We start from the raw sequence: 25,031 nt of genomic DNA, 5'->3' as shown, positions 1-25,031 counted from the left end.
TGTCACCCACAGCCCAGTCATGCCCAGGAGAATGCTGTGCAGGGTAAACGTGGGGCTATATCTGTTTGAGAAAGTGCATTCTCATGTTGTGCGTACTACTGGTTTGTAAAACCTACAAAGCCCATCAGTCGTTAGACTAAAAGTTTGGTTCAAACCTGAAACTTTTCTTCACCCCATGGAATTTGTGAGATGTTTCGGAAACTGTGGAAATGCTTTGACCTGGAATGAATTTCGTTATGGCTCTTTCCGTTTTTTGTATTTAGCAAAACTGCCCCTTTATGAGTTGTCGCCTGGAAATTATTGATGGGGGGAATTACCTGGTAAAAGTTCTTAACCTCTGTCTGGATCAAAACCAGACCACCAGTTGTTAGAAGTTGCTGGGGTGTGCCGGAGCCGAGGCCAAGCTCATGGTGCTGCAGGGCTGCAAAGCACAGGCACAGCTTTGCTGCTCCCCTCTATAGGCATCTGGCCTTTCTGAGGGACATGCTCCCATTTGGAGACCAGTGCCCTAAAATGTTGGTATAATTTAGGATCAGACCCTCTATTTTCATAACATAGTTAGTTAAAGTGCCTGAATTCTGTGTGGAAAAAATAGTTTAAAATAGTTAAACAGCTATAGATAAATGCAAGGGACATGCATGCCTGGTATTGTTTTCCACCTGCAAGAATGTTTCAAACCCTACTGAATTCCTGAATAAACAGAAGCAACTGAATGCACCCTTGATCCTCTCCCTGTTTCCCTGAAGAGAGGCTTCCTTGCAGAAGCCTCTCTTCCCACACAAATCACACTCGTTTACTTAATGTTTCTGTCCTGTTAGCCATGAACATAGAGCAATCTGTTTAAAGAGCTTAATTTTCTTGTAAATTAAACTACTGAGGCAGGATGAGGTGGGAACAATGCTGCAGGAGATCTGATTTTGTCTGCGCTTTTCCTGTGACCTGGTGCAAGTGCCAGATCTGCATCTTCATGACACCTGCTGCTCTGTATTTGCCGGTCTGCAGGTTGGGGACATGATGCTGCTAAGCTGCATTGGTGCCCATGGGCATCCTCATCACCTTGCTGTCCTTTTTTGTGTGATAGCTGTTAGAGATGTAGTTTTGCCTAAGTTAATTACTTGTCACTTGCCTGCTTGTTGTGATTCACTTTTTTTGTATTTTGTAAGCATTATGAGTTAGCTCCCAATCATGTGACATTTAGGAGAGTGGGAGGGCATAGCTAAGGCATCATTATTCATGTTGTGAGTGCTTTGCAGTGTCAAACAGTCTGGAGACCACGATGTAGAGGTGTTTTGAGATCAGTAATGGTGGTGGACAGTGGTCATAGGGCTCCAATGAGAACATTTGTGATCATCCACAAATGGGAATGTTTGAGTGTGTCCTTTGCTAAGTGCAGGAGCAGGCAGAGAAAGCTGGAACCCCACAGAGCCCGGCTGGGCTGTATGTGCAAGGAAATGAGCATCACCTTCCTGAGGAGTTTGTGCGGCATTTACCGTAAGATCTTGTACAGAGTGAACAGATGTCAGCCGTAACTGCTCAAATCTTTATGTTTTAAATCCTGTGTGCACTTTGAGATGTGTCCTTTATTCTGACTCAGGGCAAGGTACCCTTCCTTAGTGAGGTTGAGGTTACATCAAACTAAGTGACATTTATTAAGGGTAAAGTAATGTAAATTTTCTATTTTGCTCCTGTTTCCCTGATTTTGAGTCTGATCTATCAGTAAATAACATTTTGTATTTTAATCCGTTCTCTGCTGTGAAGGGTGGTGTGAAGGTACCTGCAATGGTGAGAGAGAAGCTCAGAGAGATGGAGGTGTTAGTTTCTCTGCTGGAAAAAACAGCAGAATACGACTTAAATTCTAAAAAAGTTAATATTAGGGTGGTTTCTATGCCTGATTCCCAGAGAACATCACATTTGTTAACTGAATGTTCCTTGTACTAGTAAGAGAGCCTTGAATTGATATATATTTCATGGTCCACATAAATATGGAGACGCTGCCAAAATGATCTCTTTCCTACTTCTATTTTCATTGTAGATATTCCAGAAAACGGAGCAAAATGTTTTTTCCTGCTGTTTGGTTGTTTCATGCATATGCATTTCTGGGACATGCAGTTCTGGAGCATGCAGCTGAGTGCACATGCCTGGAGTTTCTGCAGGCTAGTGTAGCTTTGAAACAGAGAATCTAAAGCATAAGTAAGATATTTGCAGAATTAAAGAGAATTTAGAGACATAGGAGTAGAGATTTTAAATTCCTGTAAATAAATACAGTCTCAAAACCAGAGATGTTTTCACCTGTCTTCTGCTTCCATCTTAGAGATGTTTATTTGACTGCGAAAGGAAAGGAGATATTTACAGAATGAAATTGCCCAAATCTGAGGAAAATCACTTGTGTTCCTGGCTCCTGTTGATGTTCGCTCAAATTATGTTTGTTGTTGACATTACAGAAGGGATTTATCAGTTAACAGTCTTGAGTGCTAAACCTGCTGACACATGGCAGTGCAGGGAAACACTGCACATAAGTTGGATAGCTTTATTTTTGCAGCACTCTAATTAGGCACCCTCATAAAACAGACATGTGGATTTGTAAATCCAGCTCCCAAAATCTCCTTGCTTTCCAGCTGGAACATACCTAGGATTCTCAATCCAAACATCTCAATCTGCCACGTTTGTTATTTTCCCTTAGCCTCAATTTTGAAACTTAAGCAGCTATTAGAAAAACATTACCCTGCATTCTAGAGCATCCTTTGAGTCCAGGAGGAAAGTTTGAAGCCATGAACTAATTGCCCAGGAATTTAACAAATCTTGTCGAGCTTAATTCAGCCTGGAAAGTTTGGGGCTGGCTTTTCTGCCAACGCTGCTCTCTCCAGAGAGTCCCTTCCCATTTATTCTGGAGTTGCACACTTTGGTAATGCAGGAGGGCAGAGAGCAGATTAACTCATAGGTTAATTTTCAGGCTCTTGCTCCCCTTGGCGCCAGTAACCTACTTAGAGGAGCGGAAGCGCAGGCTCAGTGTGCAGCTGCCCCCGGCTCTGCGCAGGGCTGGGGAGGGATTTTCTCACCCGGCAGTGCGGGTGTGGCTGCTCCGCCGCCAACGCCGGCGGTGCTCCGCGTCCCTGCTCCGCGTCCCTGCTCCGCACCGCGCACACCGGTCGGGGCTGGCCTGGGCTGCGGCAGCTGCCCCGAACGCTGTGTCCCATTCCCCGTTCATCGCTCGAATCGTCAGTTGCCGTCACGAACACTCACAGCTGCGTGGGAACCACGCGGCCCGTCTTTAGCGGCCAGCTTGGGTAGAGATTTACGTTTCAAGCAATGGAAATCCTTTTGTGCCCAAGGAAGGTGAGGGGGCCCCACACACCTGGTTTTTCCGAGTTGTTGAAACAACAGGCGTTGGAAGCAAGGGGTTGGAAGCAAGGGAGAGGCTTGTGTAATGACGAGTGCTGTGTGCCTTGGGCTCGGAGTAGAAATGCACTTTGCTTAAAAGCTTCCTTTCAAGCAGCCTCCACAGGTTCCTTTAAAGCCAAATAGGACATGTCTCTCTGTGCAAGGGTGGCAAGCAAAAGTAGGACAGGGTTTTGTCCTTTTGAACTATTAATACAGATCACACACACACACGAAAGAAAATAAAATAGTGCCAAAAGATACAGAAACTTTAAAAAAATGTGATGAAACTTTGGAGATAATTTATTTTTTATTACAGCTAATATTGTATTTGGTGTAAAACACAAAGAATGTTTTAGTGTATCCTTTCCCTGGTGGAAAAGAGAACAAAAAGGAGAATCCAAATTTACTCTTGATTGAAACCTTTTGAACCCTAAATGTCTTTTTTTCCATGACAGGTACTGTTCAGAAAGACACATTTCATTTCTGAAGCCCAAAGAAAAGGTATGCCCAGCACAAACTGGTAGTGTCTTCTGAAGGAGTTTTAGCAAGTCTGTGGGAAAATAAATCACCCTACCTCAGCCTTGGCACCTGTGCAGGGTTGAAGAGGTGTCACTCTGGTGTACCATGTTCTCCCTCATGAAATAGAAATCACCACATCAGCTATGCTCAAAGAGCTTCTGCATGTGCAGTGTCTATATGATTTACACAGTGATTTAAATATCTATAGATACCACCTGTCCAAGGAATTTTGTCTATTGTGACTCACATCTTATGTTGTAAATTTATCTGTAAATGTTATCTTTTACTGGGGTATCTACAAAACTTAAAATATTTTGGTAATTATTTGTAAATATTAGCTCTATTGTCAGCAGCAACAGTTTGGATTGTTTTGTCATAGAAAAGTGGGAAGGAACCACTGTTTTTGGCAAGTGAGAAGCAAATAATTCAAAGTCAAGTGTTGGTTTGGAGTAATTAAATCCAACAGCAATAGATACTCAGAGTGAAGTTCAGCAGTGAGATTGTGGCTGCTAGAGGCAGCTGTGCTACATGCATGTGTGAAGTGCAGGTTGGTGTTCCTTGGAGAAAGTTTCCAACTGCACCTCTTGCATTCACCAGGTCCCGTAGAAGCCAGAGGAGTTTGGTGCTGTTGCTTTTCCAAAGTGTCTGGCAAGTGCTTCCAGAGGGTGAGTGTTAGTAGATTCCCTGCATGAGCCTGTTGAAGTTCAGCCATTGACTGGGCAAATTGCATTAAAAAAAAGCCATTAAATCACTAAACAAAATCTCTTTTGAACTTGCCCAGTATCTAACCATCTTCTGCAAGAGGACACTGACAGGGCTCCTGCCCTGCCTCTTTGAGCTCATGCACATCTCCTTGCGCAGCTCTCAGTCCTGCTCTGTTCTCCCTTGCCCTCCACATGGTCTGGGCTCCTGTGTTTCCAGCTGTGCTCCTCATCCCATTGTTGCAGGCTTGGGCACAGATGAGATGCAGTTTGCTCTATGGGCAAACATGCTGAAAGCCATTGGGTTTTCCCACTGGTTTTGGGCCTGTGTGGAGACATCATGCCTACATCTGTTCTGTTGTGCTCATGTATGGTTTGTGCCAATGCTTAACTAATAATTTTGGTATACACTGTAGACTGTGTCCTAGATTATAACTCAGTTCTCCTATACACAAGTCTGTAGCAGCGCTGTAACCAGTGTGCTGTAGAAAGTGTCCCAAGTGACAGGATGTATGGGCACACATCTTCTCTTGTTCCTTGCCAAACTACCAATGCATACATAGTTTCATCTTAAGCAAAGCAACAGTATTGCCCTGAGGTTGTAACTACCATCCCTGTTCCTAATGGCCTTGGGATCCTGGGATGAGCTGAGTGCTCATTCACTGTTGTGAATTTGGTGAAATCGTTGCACATACAGGTCAGAAGACTGCTTGTGTGCTGCTTAGAAACTGCACCGCTTATTTTACAGAGGAAGATTATTGAATTAAGGTCATAAATTTTGTAAGTGAACAGCAAGTTTTTTGTTTGCTTCAAAAACCTTTATTGCCTTCATTCAAGGATATTGTCTATCTGTAATATAGCAGTTGTGGTGACAAATGGTTTTAATATTTGTCCCAGTTTGCAGCTTTTTCTTTTTTTCCTTTAGTCAAGCACGGCAGAAATAGGAGTGATTAATACTGAGAAAAGCTTGCTACTACCCAGGTTCAGAAGTATTCATCCTGTGTCAGGGTATTCCACTTCCTCTTTTCATCTTTTCAAATAAGCAGATTAGATTTTGCCTGAACTCAAGCCACTAAGCCTTCAGAAGATTAAGGTTTACTTAATTAAGCTCTCTCGAGAAGAACCCCAAGGTCTAGTTCCGGTCTTACTTTGTCTATCCCCATTGTTTCACAACTTCCTGAGCCTCAGGAACAAGCTAAAAAAAGAATACAAAGTGCATGAGGGTTTTGCCCTTGGCAAAATTCTTTTTTTCACTCCCTCACTGTTATACCCAGCACAAACCTGTCTCAGGAAGCCACTGGTGAGAACTGGGACTGAGATGACTGAGAATGTGGTCAGGAAGTTCCAGCCTAAGTTACAGCCCTGTGTATCCTCAGAGTGGACTGGTGTAATCTTAAGAAACACAGTAAGAGGTTAGGACAGAATGAGAAAGGGGTCATGAACAATCATTACATAGGAACTGCGTCTCTGTGAATATGGGTATAGAAGCTAGTGTCAGGTGTCCACATATTTATTTTTTTAGGTATGATATTAATCTCTTTCTAGGATACTCAAGATTACCTCACCAGAGTTTATATGTGTTTTTAAGTTTAAACACAGTATATATATGTAACAAACAAGTGCCACACAAGCCAGCATAGTTTTTTCTATGGATACATGCAAAATTACTCCATGGAAGAAGCAAAACTTTTTTCTATTAAAAATGGCATTAATTTCTAGTATCAACATGTTTCTGCTTGTTTGTACGTGTTCCCCAATCCTAGTCAAGGGAAGAGTCATTTGATATCAATATGTAAAAAGAAAATGCAGAAAGAAAAATAAAAAAAAGAGGAAAGCAGATAATGTTATCAAGATGGCAAAGGGAATCCAAAGGTCTGTCAGCTCAGTCAAGAAAATCTGAGGGAACAATTTGCTCCTGTCAAAGGAGGCTGTAAAAGCATGCAAGTGGGTACGACAGGTGCCATAGCAGTCAGAATGAGCTTTTGGATCAGTCCTAATAAGCTAAGTATTGTAAAGCTGCTCTGAGGTTTTGATTTCACTTGGAGGAGAAAGTGACCCATTTGGTAAGTCTTTTGCTTTTCTTATTATTCATGCTGCCTTATTCTTAATGCTTTGTCTCATTGACCAGAGGTGAGGAACTCTCTGGGGTGCCAGTGCCTGATGAAGCCTGGGCTATTGTATTGCCCCTATATAAAGAGATAGTTTGGGTCTTGGAAACTTTGAGGTCTATTATTGTCACAAGCCATGTGAGATGGGACAGGTGGAAGCAGTGACTGATGGCAGCAGGAGCTCCATAGCATCAGCTGTCCGGACACAGAAATGATGTGTCCTGCTTCTCCATGCTAATCTGTTTTCCATGGCTTGATAACAAAGTGTGGCTATAATATGTAGGCAAATAGTAACTCATGCTATACAGCCCATTGTTAGGCTACTAAAAAAATTCACTGTCATCCAACTCCTTCAGCTTTGGACCTCTAGTGGACTGTGGAGCATGGCTCCTATATCTTATTTTCAGTAGTTAAATTGCATCAACAAACTGCTGAGTCATATCTATTACCATAATTAGCACCTGAGGATGGCAGGAGATGGTCTCTGAAAGCAGGAAGAGGATAAGAAGCTACCCATGGAATCGGCTTTGCACCCAGAGTGTTACTGAAGGCTTTGTGCAGGCTGGCTGAAACAGCTCAAGAAGCAGCAGGTCTCAGTGTTTCCCTTGTAGCCTTAGAATAGGTTAGGTGGGGAGCTTTAGAGTCTGATGCTTCCCATCACATCCATGTGCAAGCATATGCAGGAAAACAGTTCTTAGATGCTGTGTGACTCGCAACACAAAAGTATGAACACTAGCTGCTACTTCTCAATTCAACCACCTCCGTGTACCTTCCAGATACATCTCTTTTAATCTCATTTTCTTCTTGTCCAGAGTCTCAAAGGTGACTTGAGTCTGTGAGGATTTGCTGGAGCAGAGCTCCCTCCTCTCCTGTGCTGCTAGTTTATTCCCTTCCTGTGCACTGTGCTCAGGATGAGCACAGTTGTTTGTCAACAATGAAGCTTCAGAGATGCATACCTAAGAGCTGTGCCTTGCTTAGCTTGATGTGCAGTGTGCGCAGCACCATCCTCTTACCCACCTGGAAAACTAGCAAAGTACAGGCAACTGAGGAAACCTTGGTGACAGTTCAAACGGGGGCCAATACTTCAGCTGTTGAAGCTCACACATTTCTCACAAAGCAATAAATAACCAAAGTAAACATCTCTGGATGTTGTGGAGGATGACAGCGTTATGCCACTGTCCATGTAGACAGGGGTCATGGGTTGCTAAAACAGCATTTTGAGTCATGGGATGTTTCTCTTGGTGTGACAAATGCTCAGTGTCACCCTTCACATGAGGCTTTGAAGTTTTCCTGTAGGATTAGTATGCTTTGAACTTTTTTCTTTAGGATTAGTGAGCTTGTTTCTGTATAGGACATCTCTGGAGGCCTTTAATAAAGTTCTCAAACACATTCTGCTCATCCAGCTTTAGAACTGCTGTACTTCGAGTAATAAAACGGCCCTGGTGAAGAAATTATTTCTGATGCAGATTCTGATGGGGGGCTATCCTGCTGCCAAAACTTCTGGGCTGGTCTCCAGGTGTTTTAGCACTGTTTTAATTGCTTGTTGATTTCAACATCCTGCTGTTTTCTAAACCTTCTTTTACAAATCTCTGCTTTTCCTGCTATGGGATTCTCCTTCTTTTCTTCCCTTTTGTATTCCTGAGCCTCTCCTCTTTCTCTGAGTGTTTTGCTCTTTCCTTTTCACCTCTTTCCACTCCTCTTTTCCTCCTGTGGGGAGGTAACTTGTGACTCCTTCCCATTGCAGCTGCTCAAGAGAGCAGGGATTTCTTTCACAGGTGGGTGGTTTGGAGGGAAAGTGGGTGGATTATACCTGAGAGAGAATGAGTCCTGGGCTCCTGCTCCTCAGCTACCATTCTCATCGTGGCTTTGGCATTCCAACTTTCCTCAAAGCCCAGCAATCATCAAAACTGATTCAAAGTACTCCTGATCCTGGTTAGGGTAACCCTCTGAGGTTACCTCTGTGCGCCAATACTGAGGCTTATTCCTCCTGAAAACCCCTGCTGTGATGACCTGCTGAAAAGCATTTTCTGCACTGCTTAAGTTTTAAGGACTGGTATGTTCAGAAGGGAGAGAGCTAGGTGCCAGTGCAAAGCCTTTGGAGCACATAAACCTCACAAAGGGGCTATGTGTTTTGTGTTCACTACAGAAGTTTTGTACTCTATCTTTTTTGAGGCTGGATTTTCTCCTTAATGATTTTCCCACCCCACTAAGCTTTTATTAATTGTTTGGTTGTCTTGGAGGAGCCAAGAATTATGCCCATTGCTTTTGATTAAGAATCACACTTTCCCGGTTATTTCCATACACTTCTTCTAAAGATTATAGAGATTTTGCAGCAGCTATTAATTCTTCTATGACCATCCTCCATGTTTTACAGAGTGATTTCTAAGAGATGAATGTGCTTCAGTTAGTGTTGATGCACCCTTTTACTGTGCTGAAATATAGACTAATGTAACAGATAATTATAGCAGTTCGAGCAGTGCTGCTTCTAACTGGGCAAAGCCTTGCTCTACAGATGCTAATTGCCTACACTGTTTCTAAGACTAGAAAATAAGCTACATTAATCACTAAAAAGTGATTGCAAATAGTTTCAAAGTTATAAACTATTGATTAATAAAGGTGAGAGAAAATTCTGGGGCCTTTGTGGAATAAGCAATACATTCATTACTGTGAACAAATTCAATACAAGGGATGAATCAATGTCTCAACTTGCCAGCAATGTAATGTAATATTTAATAAAATATTGTCCCACATAATCTGGTGCAGGCCAGACTGGTATTTCTTTCATGGAGTATCTGAAAAATTACTCTCCTTCCCCCAGTGAATTGCTGTTTGATATTTTCTGCAGAAGAGAATATGAAATAATAATGAGAGGGTCAAACACTGCCCTTCCCCCAGGCATGCATCCAGCTTGCTTTGGTCTGCAGCCTACCTGCCAGCACCTCTCCGCATGCCAAAACCCTGCACTGGTGAGAGAGAGCCCTACAGAACGTAATACAGAATGGCAGCCCTGAGCCATCAAGACCAACAGCAAGATGAGTGCATTGTATATCACAGAAAGGATTGAATAAGATAATTAAAAAGTTAAAATATATGGCAGTTATTTAGAAAGGAAAAAGACTGTACTGGGGGATACCTACTAGAATGCACATAAACCTCGTACTATGGAATATCAGTCTCTCAAATTCTTCTGAATAAAAATCTCAGTTGATCTCACGTATCTTTTCCCAGATTGGTTTTTCCATGCCCATTTCCCCCTGTAGCATCCACACTGCTCACAGGGAGAGCCAAGCCATCTCACAGGCCACAGGTGGGAGCCTCTCTGGTCTGGCCTGTCTGGGGGAAGGGAACCTGACAGGCACCCAATCCGTCATCTCAGTCCTTCATCTCAGCAAGCCTGCCATCCTGGAGTGCGTGCATCCATTTCTCCGTGATTTCCAAAAATCTCTCTAAAATGTCTCCATTTCTCCAAAAATCCATTTTCTTTATTTTTAGGGGACTGTTTCTTCCTCCCTTCCCTATTTAAAACCCCTTGTATGTCCTTTTTCAGAAACCCTGCAAATGGAATTTCTTTGGTCTACACTGTCCCAATTCCAACTGCAAAAATGCCTTAAATTAGTTCATTAGTGAAAGGAAACTTTCACTCTGGAAACTTATCCTGTGGATTTTATGATTCTCTTTTTTCAGTGCCTCCTTTCTAAACTATGTATTGTGGTAAAAAACCGAAACCAGAACATTTCTGGGTTATTTTCTGAGTCCACTGTTACACTATACAGCATCTCAATCAGCTTCAGCTTCATAGTATTTTTTCCTCTATTAAGATAAGAAAGTCGTTGGAAGTCTGATGGAGAAAATATCTATGCAAGGGTTTCAGAAAACATTTTTCTCAGGAGCAGTCTAAGGTGTATGTACTACTCAATGCCATCAAGTTAAAAAAAACCCCAAACCCACAAAAATTGCTATCATGCCTGATGTGAAAAATTTGCAAAACTAGACACCTTGTATGAAGGTTCAACATTCCTTAGGTTTTTACTTTGGATTCTTTTTCTTCAAGGGAATGTAACATGCATTAGCCACACTAATTCCCTTTCATTGTCCCATCCCTCTGAATACATTCAAGCTTACAGTGATTATTGATTGAAACACTTCAAAATCTAGTCAATGTCATGGAGATATGTAGTTAAAGTTTTGCAGTGTGGGGTAGTGGAATGGAGCAATAAAAAAAGAAAAAATTCATCCCACAAACTCTTGATGCTGGTGGTAAACAGATTAATAGAGTCATTAGGCTGAAAAGCCGGACAAAGAAAAAAAAATTGTTTAATTTGTGTAATAAATGCATGCATCAGACAGCATTAGACTCCATCAGCAAAGACCTGAGTGTCTTCTATGATGACTTCTCTTTATTAACTGATTTGAAGCCTGAATGTTAAAAAATCTCTAACCAAATACTGAAAAAACAGCGCAGAACTCTGAAGCATTTTGCACAAGCTGGGCTCTCAATGGTTGCAGACTGTCTGGTTAGGCTCTGGTTTTCTTTGATTTTTCCTTCTTTATTGTTGTTCTGCATGGTGGGATCCCCATGAGGATGGTGCAGTTAAAGCTTCCTCTCTTGTGGTCCTGTTCCCAAAAAGAACAAGGTGAGGTGTGTGTGTGCATGAGCTTAGGGCTGCTGTGCGAGGGCCCAAAGCAGCTGCAGGGTCATGCCGATGGGTCAGGGCCCTTGATTCTGCTATTCTGGTGGCTTCAACTTCTGAGCTGGGCCAGGACATGGGGGCAACGAGGCAGCACATCTCATAAGGGGGTCCTGCTGCATGGTGTCGGCTGAGAATTAGCTCAGCTCAAACCTTGCCTGTCCCGCTGTGGCCGAGGCGGCAACGAGCACATCCTTGTGCTGCAGCTGGCAGGAGCAGGGCACAGCTGCTCGGCTGTGAGAGGCAGCGGTACTAGGGCCAGGGGCTGTAGGGGGATGGAACGATGGCTGGGCATGCCTGCAGTAATAAAGGACTTCTTGAGGCTTAAGATGGTAGTTTTATTCTCATGTTATATTGACTTTTAAGTCTTCACAGCCTGTCCTGTAACTTTTAACGGGGTTACCTGTAGTCAGATCAAAAGCTAGCACTTGCCTGAGCTTCAGCATTGAAATTTCTGCAGGAAACTTCTGTATTTCAAAATCTGAATTAATCCAAATTGGTAAACAAAGACTTAAATAAAATAGTAGTGAGCCAAAAAGGTTGTATTTAAAAATGTCTTGAGACACAGCAGGTAGTTATTAGACATTCCTCTTTTTTTCTTTTAAATTTCCCTTAATCTCTGGTGGTGGATGTGCTTTGTGAGATGCAGGATGTGATGTCTAGTCAAGTTTGAGAGCTCAGTGGTCACCTTGTTGTGTGCCCCCTAATAGTTCAGCATTTCCTTTGTGTAAGGCTTTAAGATCTTCCTGGACCAGTGGTTAGACCTGTGCTGGTTCAGACAGAGCCCAGGGCTGTCAGGAAGACACAAGGTTGGGGTTAGTGGTGGAAGCTGAGCCGTGTCGTGGGGTTAACAGTTGCCTGGGCACTGTTAGGGTCGTCCCTCCCTCCCAAGGACTCCTCTTTCAGCAGATCAGTGTTTTGCTACTCTGCAGCATAATTATGATTTCTTAAAACTACATTTGAGTGGTTTTCAGCTCTGACTAATGGGTTAAAATACTTTGTACAATTTATTTGGCTGAGAAACAGCAACAAGCCAGTGACTATAGCTAATAACAGCAAAAGGTATTTAAGGGGAAAGCGAGCATCAAGTGCAAGGGCCTTTAGATGTCAGTGAATTGTAGCTGGGATTCTGCTGGGAGTTTTTTTTGCCTTTTTCTTTCTGTGATAAAGATAGGTTATTGCACAGTGGCGTGGTTTCCCATGAGAGAAGCAATGGCTTATATCTCTTGGATTATATTCAAAAGCACTGAATAATGGCTGAAGTGGACTACCTATCCCTCGCCAACTATGTTAGTACTGACAAGCATCACGTACCATCTGTCAGCACTGCTGCCCAAGTTGGCAGGAGATTCTTCTGGTTACAGCTGGTCCACGAGAATGTCCTCCCTCTGCCCCCCAGCACAGGGCATGGTGTCCGGGGTGTTTCACGTATAATATGCTACTCTGCAGAGATGGCTTTAGACAGATTCTCTTCATTGTCTTTAAGTTCTTCATGTTCTTCTTGAAAGAACAGAAACATGATTTAGCTGCTGTTCTCTGTTTATAAGGTACTGCTGTGTTATTAGGTCAGGGAATTCAATAAGGAATAGAAAAATTAAATTAGAACAAATGAAAAGTGTACTTTGGAGGAAGGAAGTTCTAACTGCAAGATGTCAGAACATACAGAACAGTTTAACACTTACGTGTGAGATGAGGCCTAAGTGTCTGATTTGAAACACTGTCAGCATGTCTGCAGAGCACACAGAGGTTAATGTGGTGTGTGCAGGCATAGTCTTGTTAGCATGACTCCAGCAAGAGCAGACAGAAGGGAAGGGGGGAGCCCCTGGAGGGTTTTGCAGCAGGTTTTGCAGCCCTGACACCATTACTGTTACCCTCCTCCGTGCTGCCAGACAAAAGCCAGGGCAGAAGTGGCTCCCCGACAGTGAACACCTCTGCCTGCTATGCTGCCATCCCTGCAGTGCCCTCCATCCACCTCCCACTCTTCTCCTCCTGAACCAGCAAGTTTACTGCACTTGTGCCAAGGGAGACCCTGCCAGCCAAGCTGGTGTGAGACCTGGATTCGGTCTCATGAGTTTGTGGCCAGTGAGACCTCTTCTAAAGCACTTTCTGTGCCACTGTGTCATCTCTCACCTGGCTGGGCCTTCTGTATTCTTTGTTGTTCCCCAGTCATGTGATCTTTGTGACACTAAGTGAGTCTACTGGAGAACGTGTCCTGAGGGAAGCAGTAATTCCTACATTGTGTGAGTTTAACAACTCCCTGCTCCCTTTCTCTTCTAATTGTTCCTGTTATTACAAACCAAAAAGAGAAACTTATACATCAGATGAAGAGTGTTGGCTGGTCTCTGTATTTTGGGTCTGTACTGTGGAACCACAGAAGCTCTATATCCCTCATTTAATAATGGGCAGCTGTTCCTGGAAGGACTAGACCTCCGTGTACAGCTCGAGCTCTGTTAAATATTTATCACTAACCTCTAATGGCTGTACACCTGGCACAGCCACTTGGGTGTTATTTTTATGTTGGTTGCTGCACTGCAGTTGGGGTTTTGATATTAAGACCAGAGGCTGAGGAAAAAAGAGCAATCACTCGGAAAGAGCAATCGCTCCTGCTGGCACACATTCCCTGAATGACATGCTGAAGTGATGAATTTAAGCTTATGACATGTTATTCACAGTAATATTAATAGCAGTGATTAGTGCAGATGACAGCAAATTAGATAGGACAGTGCTTACTGCCTGGCACTGAATTAGTTTTGGCATTAATATTTCACTTGATTGAAGAGCAGTGCTTAAAACCTGTACAGTGTCCCATATTTTCAACCCCTTCCAAGAAACAGAAAATCAGGCTTGAGCTGAAAGTGGGATATTGACATTCAGGTCTGTGTGACAATTGCCCTGGGAAGAACTGATGGAGTTGCACTGGTTAGGAGTTGCAACCTCAGCTAATTGTGTGGAAGTCAGAGGCAGGGAGAAATTGCAACTTTTCTTTCAGCTTAGAGACCAAAGCCTGATTTGTAAACGTGTATTCCAACACTGTTCAACTACAGGAGGTCAGCAAAAATGTTATTCCATAAAATTTCTCTCCATATAATTTCATATATGGTACTTGATAATGGTAGAGCCTGAAGTTTTCTTGAGTTTGTTTTTCCTTGCTTGGTTTGCAGGGAGAAGCAAGGGACAGCTTTTTCTTTTCCAGAGTTGATTCAGTGCAAACTTTTGTTGATCAAAAGCCCAAGTTGCAAGAAAGTCTCATCCTCAAAAGCTATGTTGATGAAAGGCATATAATGAGAACTTCAAAGTGCCTAATGAGAAGCCACAAAGGCAAAAGAGAAAACTTAATGAATGCTGTTCTGCACTGGGTCAGCTGTCATGTGATACCTGTGCTTTGATATGATGCAATCCCATGACGGGGCTGATTGTGATCCCTTGGGTCTTGGTGTCTGGAAGAACTGCTCTGCATGGGTGGGAAGATGTGCCCTTGCAGCCACTGTCTTGAGTTAAACAGTCTCTCCTAAAACTATTGGAAACAAGAGTGCTTCATGGAACCAGTGTGAAGGTGTCCAAAGCGATTGTAAGAAGGAGGGGTAGCAGGACACTGCGCTTGAACAAGGGAGCATTAAGTTTCTCTTTAGTTAGCAGCTGGGGCAGCAGTTTCAATGTTTGTGTGATTATTTGGCTTCAGAATTCAGAGTTTGTTTTATTATACTTGCATTTGTCCCATGGTCTGTGTGTTGTATCCTGATGTAGGTTTCCCTTTAATCTTCACATGTGAAGGTGGGCTGAGTTGGGTCATCAATTCCAGGAGCCAAGAGTGAGATCAGTGCTGCTTCCCTAGAAAGTTTCAGCTGTTTTTTCTTGACTGCTGGTGTTTAGATTCAAGCTGGTGAATCCCCTCATCCCGGTTGTGGAGTACCCATTAATTTGACAAAAATTTGATTTCAAGACTTGTTCTCACAACATGACCAGGGATGATTAACTGGTATTGGCGCAGCTCTCTTGCACCACTCTTTTGAAGATCGTGAGTCCTTGTCTCGGGAAGAGATGAGTGCGGTGGCAGAGAGTCCTTTGGAGCAGCTTTAGTTTTTATGAGATGTTGACTGAATTGAAAAATTTTATACTTCCTCCTTTGTTTTTTAGGGGGTTTTTTGTTTGTTTGTTTTGCTGATGCTTTCTTTTGACAAAGGATTTAAATACTTTGTTATTGTTTGAACGTGGAAAAGTTAGCATTGTTTTACCCGGGAAAGGCAGCACACGCTCCTGGAACAAAACTGAGGCCACCATTTTGTACATAATGTATACATTATTTCTGTGGGCCTGATCCCCACACATGCACTGGCCATTCTCCTTACTTGAGACACGTAAATTGCAGAGAAGGGCCCAGGTGAAACCATGTACTGGCTTTCCTTGTGCTTTCTGCCCCAAAATCTGCTTCTGTTAAAGCTTTGCAAAAGCACCAAAAGTACAGGTGTTAGTAAGAAACCCACCTTTGAATTTTTGTTGGGTTTTGGAGGGATTTTATCATTGCCCTCAGTCAACACCTGGTTATTACAAATTGCTGTGGTTCAGCACACACTCCTGCAGTGTTGGAGCAGCAATCATTAGGAGTCACTCTGGTGCTCGGGGCTTGCCATGGAACTGGAGCCACTGCTGTCATGGCTAATGCAGAAACAGGATTCTGCATGTTTTGTATAGTTCTTATGTGACTGATAATGTAGGCAAACTGATAGGATCAGAAAAATGGGTATCATGCCCTTTTTTTTCCTGAATCTTAGAGGGAGTTAAGAGAGATTTCCATTACACCTTCCTTAGGTTGGTCCCGTATTGACTTAAGCTCATCAGTTTTATTTAACTACAACAAAAATATATACAAAATACCTAAAATAACTTATTTTGCCTGCGTGAAATACCATATTTTTTTTCCTTAGGATAAAGAAAATGAGAAGAGCGACTAAAGGTTCCAATAAATGTTTTGGCGCCTTTGGGTCTGTTTGATACTCCCTGTAGATCACTGCAATTCAGTGGGTGCTGACTACATTTGACTTCTTGCCTTGCACCTTTCTTTGGCACAGGCGTTCCTTGGCTAGCCCCAGGAACAACAGCACAGCCCCAGGACAGGCTTGCCTCTGCCATTCAGTATGAAGGTGCTGGGAGAAAAGGACAGATAAAATGTGTTTCTTCCTAGAAACAAATACTGAGGGGAAAGGTTATAACTCTTCTTTCCATTTTGAGATGCTGGCACTGAGGGTTGAACAAAGGGGGGAATTGGCTCCCAAGTCCTGCAGATATTACAATCCATGAGTAAATAGGTGAACCAGAGGAACCTGTAACCAGTAGTGAATACTTGGTGATGAGAGCTGCTTGTTCCAGGGCCTGATTTTCAGAGCTAGGTGTGTGCAGAGAGGAGGGAGCAGTGTTTAGTGGGATGCTGTGGGAAGTGTAACTCTTTGGGCAGCCCACTGCTATGATTGCTTATGTATGACTGCAAGATTTGGGTCAGTTGTGTGAACAAACATCTTGTGGAAGAAACAGGTTGGAAGCAAGCTCCTTGGAGAGGCAAGACAGATATACTGTCTCTTTGAAAAGCTCTATCAGGAAAATGGAGGAGGACAGTTACAGTGTTTCTTAAAGGTATCTGTAATTAAGGAGCAAGAAACAACAGCTAACTGCTTTCTTCTGTTGTTTTTAGGTGGAATGATAGTGCTACCTCCTTGCACCATGGGAGGAATGAAGTAGTCTAGTGTGCCTGCCTTGCTCCTTGCACCAGGTTTGCATGTTACAAAAAGCTGGCCACTGCTCTGATTACTGCTGTCCACACCACCAACCCTCTCCAGCACCAAGGGGACAGTAATGGCAGCTCCTGGTAATGAAAGGCTTGGGCTGGTAGGCAGAGTCCCTGGCTTCCAAATAACACCCATGAGTTGGTATGAGCTATAATCAGTAGCAGTGGCTTTTGCAAACCAACCTCAAACTCTTGCACTGCTGAGCCTGTGGGGATAGCAGAGACTCTCAAAAGGTTTTTGCTTGAGCATTTTTAAGCATGGTAGGAATTTAAGCCATGTATCATTTATGTGCACAACCCCCCTCCACAAAGCTGTCTGGTGTTCAGCCTCTAGCATCTGTGAACAGGCTGTATCTGAGGACCTGAGATGGTTTACTGAATACACTCACTAGTGCCTTTTAGATTGCAAACCAGCTTGTCTTGCTCTCACGAGAAATTGGGCAAAAGTTATCTAACCTGAATTAGAAGAAATGCATGTAATTGTCATTATGATATATTTTCCCTTGACATATTCTTCTTTTTTTTAGGTGAGTACTTCAGTTTTTTCTGGCTTAGGTACAGTGACTACATTTGCTGCCTGATGTGGTTACAGAAAAACATGTGAATGTGATTTCAGACAGCCTGTGGCCCCATAATGTTTTAATGCTTTTTCAGAATTATTTCAATCCATAAATTTTTTACTGGGAACCGTAAGTTCAAGTCTCACTGGTTTCAGTGACAGATGTATAAGTGCACTTGTGAACTGAATCAGAAATATGGGGCTTTAGCTGTTGTCTGAGGGAAGATGTCTTCATTTCCCGGATGGCTTGATTTGTTTCTGCAACTCATTCTAGCAGAGGAGACAAAAAGATCCGGCTTATTACGTGAGTGTATGCATCATTACAACTAAACCTCCTGGCTTAAACCCTGGAAATTTGCTGTTCTGGCAAAAGGAGCACCTGTCTTTGCCACACTTGGTAAGACACTCCCTATGGAAGTTCTCTGGAGCAGCGGAGAGTAAGGGCATTACTCAGCCTCATTTGTTTCCTTGTCTCTAGGTGCATGAAAAGCTTTATTATGAAATGTCAGGAAAATACAGCTTGTGAAATCAGCTTGCATGTGGAAAATTCCATCTCTGGGCTGGAGAACAAGTGTTAATCTCACTCCCATCTATCTCGGAGCCTGAGAATAATAGTAACACATTCACAGCCATGCACATGCCTTCTCTCAGGGAACACAGATCAGTATGCCCAGGCTGGACACGGTCCTCATTCAAAAGGGATTTTTGTTATACTGGGTGAATTTCCTTCTCAACATAAGGAGTTTCTTTAACACTGTTATTCGTTCAAACCCTTACTGTAGTAATAACCAGTTTGGCTTGCATGGATTTTAAATAACTTGTGACTTTGCACTAGGCTGTGTTCTTCATCAGAAAACAAGATTTTCATGTAACAATGCTCAGAGATGATCTATCATAGTTGTGGTCATTATTCCTTGTCATCAATGTTTGTCTTGTTTTAGTCTTAAAGTTGCTTACCTCTGATTTATTTCTGGAAATTTTGGATTCAGTAATTTTTCCAGGAATGCCTGTGGAGAGGCTTTCCCTAGGACTGTGCTCACATCTTGCTTTGGGAGGTTAAGCAGGCCAGGCTCCTTACGTCCCTGCTCAGCTGGACACTGAGGGTTACACTCATATTCACTGTTCCCTTGAACTTGTGAGCACCCCTACAAATGACAAAAAACATTTTGCAGCGACTTCCTTAGTAGAAGTCCTGGAATTAAAATATTTATGAAGCTATTCTGAGCATCCCAGATAGAGAGATGCACTCCAAGCCTGGCACATATCTGTTTACTAGATAAGAAGAACTTCATTATGGAGAAAGGGTCCACAAGGATGTTTTGGTGACACTGAGGTTGCAGTGACATGGTTGGCTCTTGTGAGGCTAAGATGGAGGTGAGAGATGGACCAAATGAAAGAAGAGATGGGGATGCTATAGAGTCAGAGCTTTGTGAATGTTTTTTTGCTTTACATAAGCTAGTGCCATGTTGTGTGAGGGGTGGAAGATGCATTTATAGATTAGGAAAACATTACTGCTTAAAACTGCCAATGCAGACCATGAGGGAAAAGGAGAAGCCTAGAACTGAGCACACCAAACTTGTGTGCTTGGTCATTGCCAGCAGCTGAGAAGGGAAACCCAAGGCTGGAGTTAAATATCAAGCTGAATTAGGAGTTTGTGTTGTATTTGCGCTCATTTGTTCCTTCTTTTAATAGAGTCACTAAAACAACCTTTACCTGAAATATTAAGCCCTAAATATTTCCTGCCACTGTAGATTTGCTGCCACCTTTGAATTGATTAGGCACACTTTGGAAATCAAGGCACATTCTTAATAGGGGAGAGATGCATATTTTCAATGTTTATCATACGGTGTTAGATGTTTAATTAAGAAGGGGTTCCCAGAGGATTAGCCAGCTTCATGTTGATGGCAAAAGAATATCCGTTAACAATTTTTGGCAGGTAATTATAATGTGGAACTGGATGGCTTGAGGTTAATATTTTATGATAGCTCTAGTGGGAATGAAGAGAAATATAACCACTCTTTTTGCTGAGGGGAAAAGACAAATTAAACAAGTACATACACCTGTTTGCTTCTGCAGGTTTTCTAGCTTGGTAAATTAGGACAGAATTAGTGTGGATGTGACCTAGATTACTGGGCTGAGCTCTGTGTCAGAGAGTGCGGAGTCAGCTCGTGGTTCTTGCTGCTTGCACTCCTACAGACACCTGCTCTCCTGTGCTCCTTGGGGAGCTGGGGGATTTGATTTCCATTGTCTGCTCTTCTGTTAGATTAAGCTAGACCAGCAGGATGAGATGTAGCCCTGCATGTCAGAGGTAGAGCATGGCTGGAAAAGCAAAGTATCTTCCTCTTCTTAGGTAACATGCTGCCTGTCCATGTGTGATTCTCAAGAAAAGATTTTACTCAATGTAGCCACCATCCATTGATTGCTTTGATATCCCTGTGTCTGAGCAACTTTGTCAATGTTTGTTGAACTTAATACCCCTCATGGCAGCTGGTGTGAGAGGAGAGATGATGATTTGAGAGTGGGGTGGGCATGGAGCAGGCTTGTTTCAGAGACAGCCCTAGCCCAGACCTGTCGCCACCAAGCTGGTCCTGTATGAGGGCTTCCATGGCAGATCTTTTGGACAGGTTGGGACACAGCACATGCCACATCTATTTGCTGCTACTCATGTTGCTGCAAAAGCTGAAATGATTGATGATCAGATCATCAATCCTCTAAGTCCAGCAGCAATCCTTTGCGGTGGCTAATGCCTGAGGTCTCACAGGAGGGCAAAAGGACCTGCTCCAGCTGGAAATCTTGTATATGTTATCTGTCTGCAAAACCAAGAACTGATGACTCTCTGGGAGCAGACTTCTGAGAGACGTTCATGAATGTGACTATCTAATCACTCAGTTACTCCATGGAAAGGAGAGAGCTTAAGGTGGGAGAACTCAACCCTGTACTGACGGATATATTATTATTATTATTATTATTATTATTATTATTATTATTATTATTATTATTATTATTATTATTATTATTAGGGCTGAATTAACTGTATATATATATATTTTTTTTTTTAATTGTTAATACTTGGTACTGACTGAAGCATTAGCTGTCCCTGCTGTCAACAGGCCCTGTGCAGTGGGGTGTGTTTACACAAGAGCATGTCTTTCCTGGCCATGCAGCCATGGGAGCTACCAAATCCAGGGCAAGGTGGCTGAGATCACTCATGAGCGCTGGCTGGGGAGTTTAGAGATGCCCTGAAACATCGGGCTCAGCATTTTACAGGCATTAGGCTGAATGAGCTGATATAAGGAGAAGGAGAAAACAGATGGGAGAAACCATTTATGAAGCAGCTGCCCGTTAACCAATAATTTGGTACATTTCCTTCAGTTCTTTTCATTAAGCCACAATATGTGGTTGTCTCATTTTCTGTGAGATGCATTGAATGTTCAAAAGACTCAGCTATAATTACACAAATGCTGAAAGAGCAGAGGCATGCACTGTGTCAGGAATAGTTCTCTCTCTTTGTGTTGTGGAGTACAACAGCCTGGTGCAGCATCCTTCTTCTACAGCCATCTCTTCTCTCTGGATTCTTCTCTGCAATTAATGGGGTAGTGTGAGGAACTGATGGTTTACAGTGGGAGTTGTTTAAATCTAAGGACTCCTTATGGAGGGTTTGATTTCAGGTTTGGACACATTGATGGCAGCTTAGTATGGTAACTCAGAATTTATCAATGAAACTTGTTTGATTGTTTCTAATCTCTGTTCCAGGAGAGAATTTGAGCTTTCAGTCTGATAATAGTCAGGTATGTCACATCTTCCTTGCACTAATCTGAGACCCTTTACACCTGCAGTTAAAAATATAGGGCTGAATTTTTCTAAGAATTCAGAGTAACACTTACTTTCCTGACTACATTGCACAGTTTGTTAATGATGAAGTGTTTATGATGTTATGTTAATGGTTCAAACCTTCCATCTTGCCTGCCCACCTCGAGTTCCTCAACAAAATGCAAGCTGGCTTTGCCAGGAATCTGTGCCGTGAAATTAGTAGGGAGAGGCCGTGTCATGTGAAGCATATCTGTCCTGGAGCAGGAAGGTGAGCACAGCTTGGCTATACTTGCCTGGCCCAGGAGTAGGGTGGAAGATGCTGTGAAACATCTGGTTCCCGGTTCTCTAAATCCACCTGTAGAGAATTTGACTTACACCAGTCTCAGGCAATAGACGTGAACACCATTCCCAGTGTTAGTGGCTAATATAAACAGTTTCCTTAGTGACTGTGCACAGAGAGATGACATGCTGGATGGGAAGAGGTGCTTTGAGTACACTCTTATATGGGCTGGGAATTCTAGTGGGTTTCAGACGGAAAGAACTTTTGTATGACAAGACATAATACACCATCTTCCATATGCTGCAATGGTGAGCAAGCCTTTGTAAAGTCTGCAGTTCCCACAAGGTGAGCTAAGGCCTCAGTTACCAGGTCTGCCTGCAGGAACCTTGCATCGTTTTCAACTTCAGGTGAAAAGAAACCCTAATCTTTACAGGCGGAACCAGTGCTGCCTGACACAGTGACTTGCCAGGTACCCTGAGAGTGAGTGGGAATTTGTGTAATCTGTTCTTGTTCTTCCAGCAGAATTTCCAGCAGAATTAATTCCTTCTGTGATCTTGGATTTTGGAGTCAAGGGCAGAAATATTGAACTGCTGGCAATTTTTAGACCTTTATTAGGAAGAGCACAGTCCCATGGAACTGGGACAGTTTCCACCATTTAAGTGGTACATGAAGGAACTCCTTAAACCACTAGCACGGTGAACTCAAAATGGATTTGAATTTTATTTCTGAAAGCTTTAAAGATGCTGATGTCAGAAAATAGTAACTTTCTAGTGAGCTTCAAATGGGGTAATGTGCAGATATGGTAATGTAGGGATGTGCAGAAAGTCAATTTACCAGTGTCCACTCCATGACACTGACATGGACATGACAGAGACATTGGGGATGTGGCAGCCAGGTCCCACCTTTGTGTTGCACCCAGAGAAATGAGGACGTCCCCAGCCCCTGAGAGAGCTCCACTCTCCAGTGAGTAGCACAGTGGCTCCTACCACTCGGATGGTCTTTGGTCCCCAAACACTCAATGTTTCAGCTCCTCTGTCCATTCCAGCAGCCCAGCCAGCCCTGCTGGCTCACTGTGCCTTCCTCTCCTGAGCTGGAAGCTGGGCCTGCAGCATTCTGGCTCTGAGCACAGTGGGAGGTGTGTGCGTGCAAAAGCCTCTGGCTCCTGCAGAACGCAATTACCATTGATCAGGAAGAAGCAGAGCTGTGTGCTTTGAGTTTAGCTTTTCATGCCAGTATTGTTATCTGCCAAATCCATTAACTCTGCAGTGCAGCTCAGGGTGCTTTAAAGATTTAAATGGAATTAACTGAAACCCAAAACTTAAGTACAGATGAGTGTTATTTACCTCCAGTTGTCCCTATAATTCTTATTCCGGAGCTAAAGCAGCAGCAGTAATTTTTTCCACCTCCTCTGGATAGTGATCTTCTATGTTAAAATTTAACTTGGCTGTGTGTCTGCATTGCCCTGAAGAAAGGCAGGATCCACCTAGACACAGGTAAGGTCAGCATAAGAGAGGAGCTGATGGTCAGGCAGAAGCTGGCACTGAGGAGAGGTGGGATTGCAGTTTGTGTGATGGCCACGCCAGCCTGTGGCAGGTCAAAAAGCTACTTGGGCTGTCCCTGCAGGGGCTGGTGTGAACAGAGCTTTGCCTTCAGCTGCAACATTGTACTTTGTGTTCCTCACACAGAATCTGTAATGGTTTCTGAGAATGGAGCTCTTTCTTCCATGGAAGTACTTACAGCAAGTTTCTCCTCTGGCTACTACTCATATAGTAGCTATTTTTATGGCACCTGTAGGAGTTTTAACTTTCCTCAAGGACTGCTCTTTTGTTTTCCCCACCAGAAGATTAAATTGGTTGGACTGAGCCTGGAACATGCAAAAGTTCTTATGGTGCAGGAGTGATGGGGAGGCGTGTAGAGAGGAGTATCTCCTGGAAGGCTTGTTTCTAGAGGAAATTTTCCTTTTTCCCATTTCCCTTTTTTTCTCATCCTTTGCAGTATCCGAAGAATGAAAAGGTGGATTTTTCCAAGGGGGGATATACAGCCAAAGAACAGGCTAAGCCTCAGTAGACTAATTTTGCCCATCCCACTTGTTATACTGCAGGGAATACTGTAGCTGAACAGCACCCCATGGGCACTGGTGGGACTGGTGATGGAGCATAGAAAACAGTTCTTCCCCTTTTTCAGTAGTGTCATACATACATCTGATGGACCTCAGGCAGACTGCAGTCATGTCCACTGCTGGCAGCCTGATCTTCTTCAGCCAGGGAATTTAAAGATGTCTCAGCCGGTTATGTGGTGCCCACATAGTGAGGAGTTTTCCTGTTCCCTTCTGCATACTGTGCTTTCGGTTCACGTTACTAGAAAATTACTGATTGTGCAGAATGTGGAACAATGGATGCATAACTAGATTAACAGAGACAGCACATTCTTCAAGCAATACCTTTTCTTCCATCTCTAGAGACAGAAATAAGCAAAAGTCAACAAGGGACAAGATATTGCAGCTACCAAAATGGTGCTGGACTTAATAAGACAACTTTTATGCTTTTTGCTCTGATTACAAGTGTAACATGATTACTTCTCAATGCTTGCATTGGTTATCTTTATTGTATGCATTGGGCAGAATATTTACAATTTGCTTCAATCACCTTATTTTGTAAGGTTAAAAGGCAAAAAATCAGAAATTATATTTGAGGAGACTATAAAATTTAAGCTACTTAAGGTGAAATTTTAATGGTCTAATTTCTGGTGACAGTCCTCAGGCATTGTTGGATTCAGCAGAAACTAAATGCTCCCTGCATTGAAGTTTGAGGGCCTAAAGTGCTAGAGTTGCTCTTTACCCATTGATTAAAGTGTTCTGTTAAGATACTGAAATCATAATAGATATTCTGCAGTTGGTATAATTAATTACCAGATTTATCTAAGTGAAATTGTGGTTTTGTGAGAGTAAAAAGAATTTATTGCTGTCTTATTGTTATGTCTCTACATCACAGCCTTATTACTTGGACACAGAAGTTATTATGAAATCCATTTATCTGTAACCTACTTACATGCCTGAAATATTAGTGCCAGCCACTGCATTTCAATAATCAAAGATAGATTGTTTTTAAAAATTGAGGACATATGGAGTCAATACTGACCCCAGTTTGTATCTTTTATTTTTTAAAAATCTATATGCTGATGTTAGGCAAACTAGATTTCTTTTAATTTTGTAA

The 25,031-nt window shown here is 42.7% G+C and overlaps 1 protein-coding gene across 12 annotated transcripts in view; it reads left to right on the top strand.

Moving 5' to 3' along the window:
- The window catches only part of KCNIP1 (potassium voltage-gated channel interacting protein 1), a 291,334-nt gene that overhangs the window by 99,889 nt on the left and 166,414 nt on the right, over positions 1–25,031 (top strand). For 7 of the 12 annotated variants that reach the window (XM_069029332.1, XM_069029330.1, XM_069029333.1 and 4 more), the window contains 2 exons: positions 3,834–3,879; positions 4,495–4,562. The exons of 3 other annotated variants lie outside the window; for them this stretch is intronic. In XM_069029332.1, the coding sequence (XP_068885433.1) occupies positions 3,834–3,879; positions 4,495–4,562 (114 nt within the window). Of the gene's footprint in view, positions 1–3,096; positions 3,334–3,833; positions 3,880–4,494; positions 4,563–20,125; positions 20,647–25,031 lie in introns of those variants that run through there. 2 more of the 12 variants (XM_069029335.1, XM_069029338.1) reach the window with 2 other exon arrangements.

This window comes from Aphelocoma coerulescens, chromosome 13, assembly GCF_041296385.1.
Source record: "Aphelocoma coerulescens isolate FSJ_1873_10779 chromosome 13, UR_Acoe_1.0, whole genome shotgun sequence".
Classification (NCBI taxonomy): Eukaryota; Metazoa; Chordata; class Aves; order Passeriformes; family Corvidae; genus Aphelocoma; species Aphelocoma coerulescens.
Note: the sequence above shows the minus strand (reverse complement) of the source record. Positions and strands in the feature narration are given on the sequence as shown.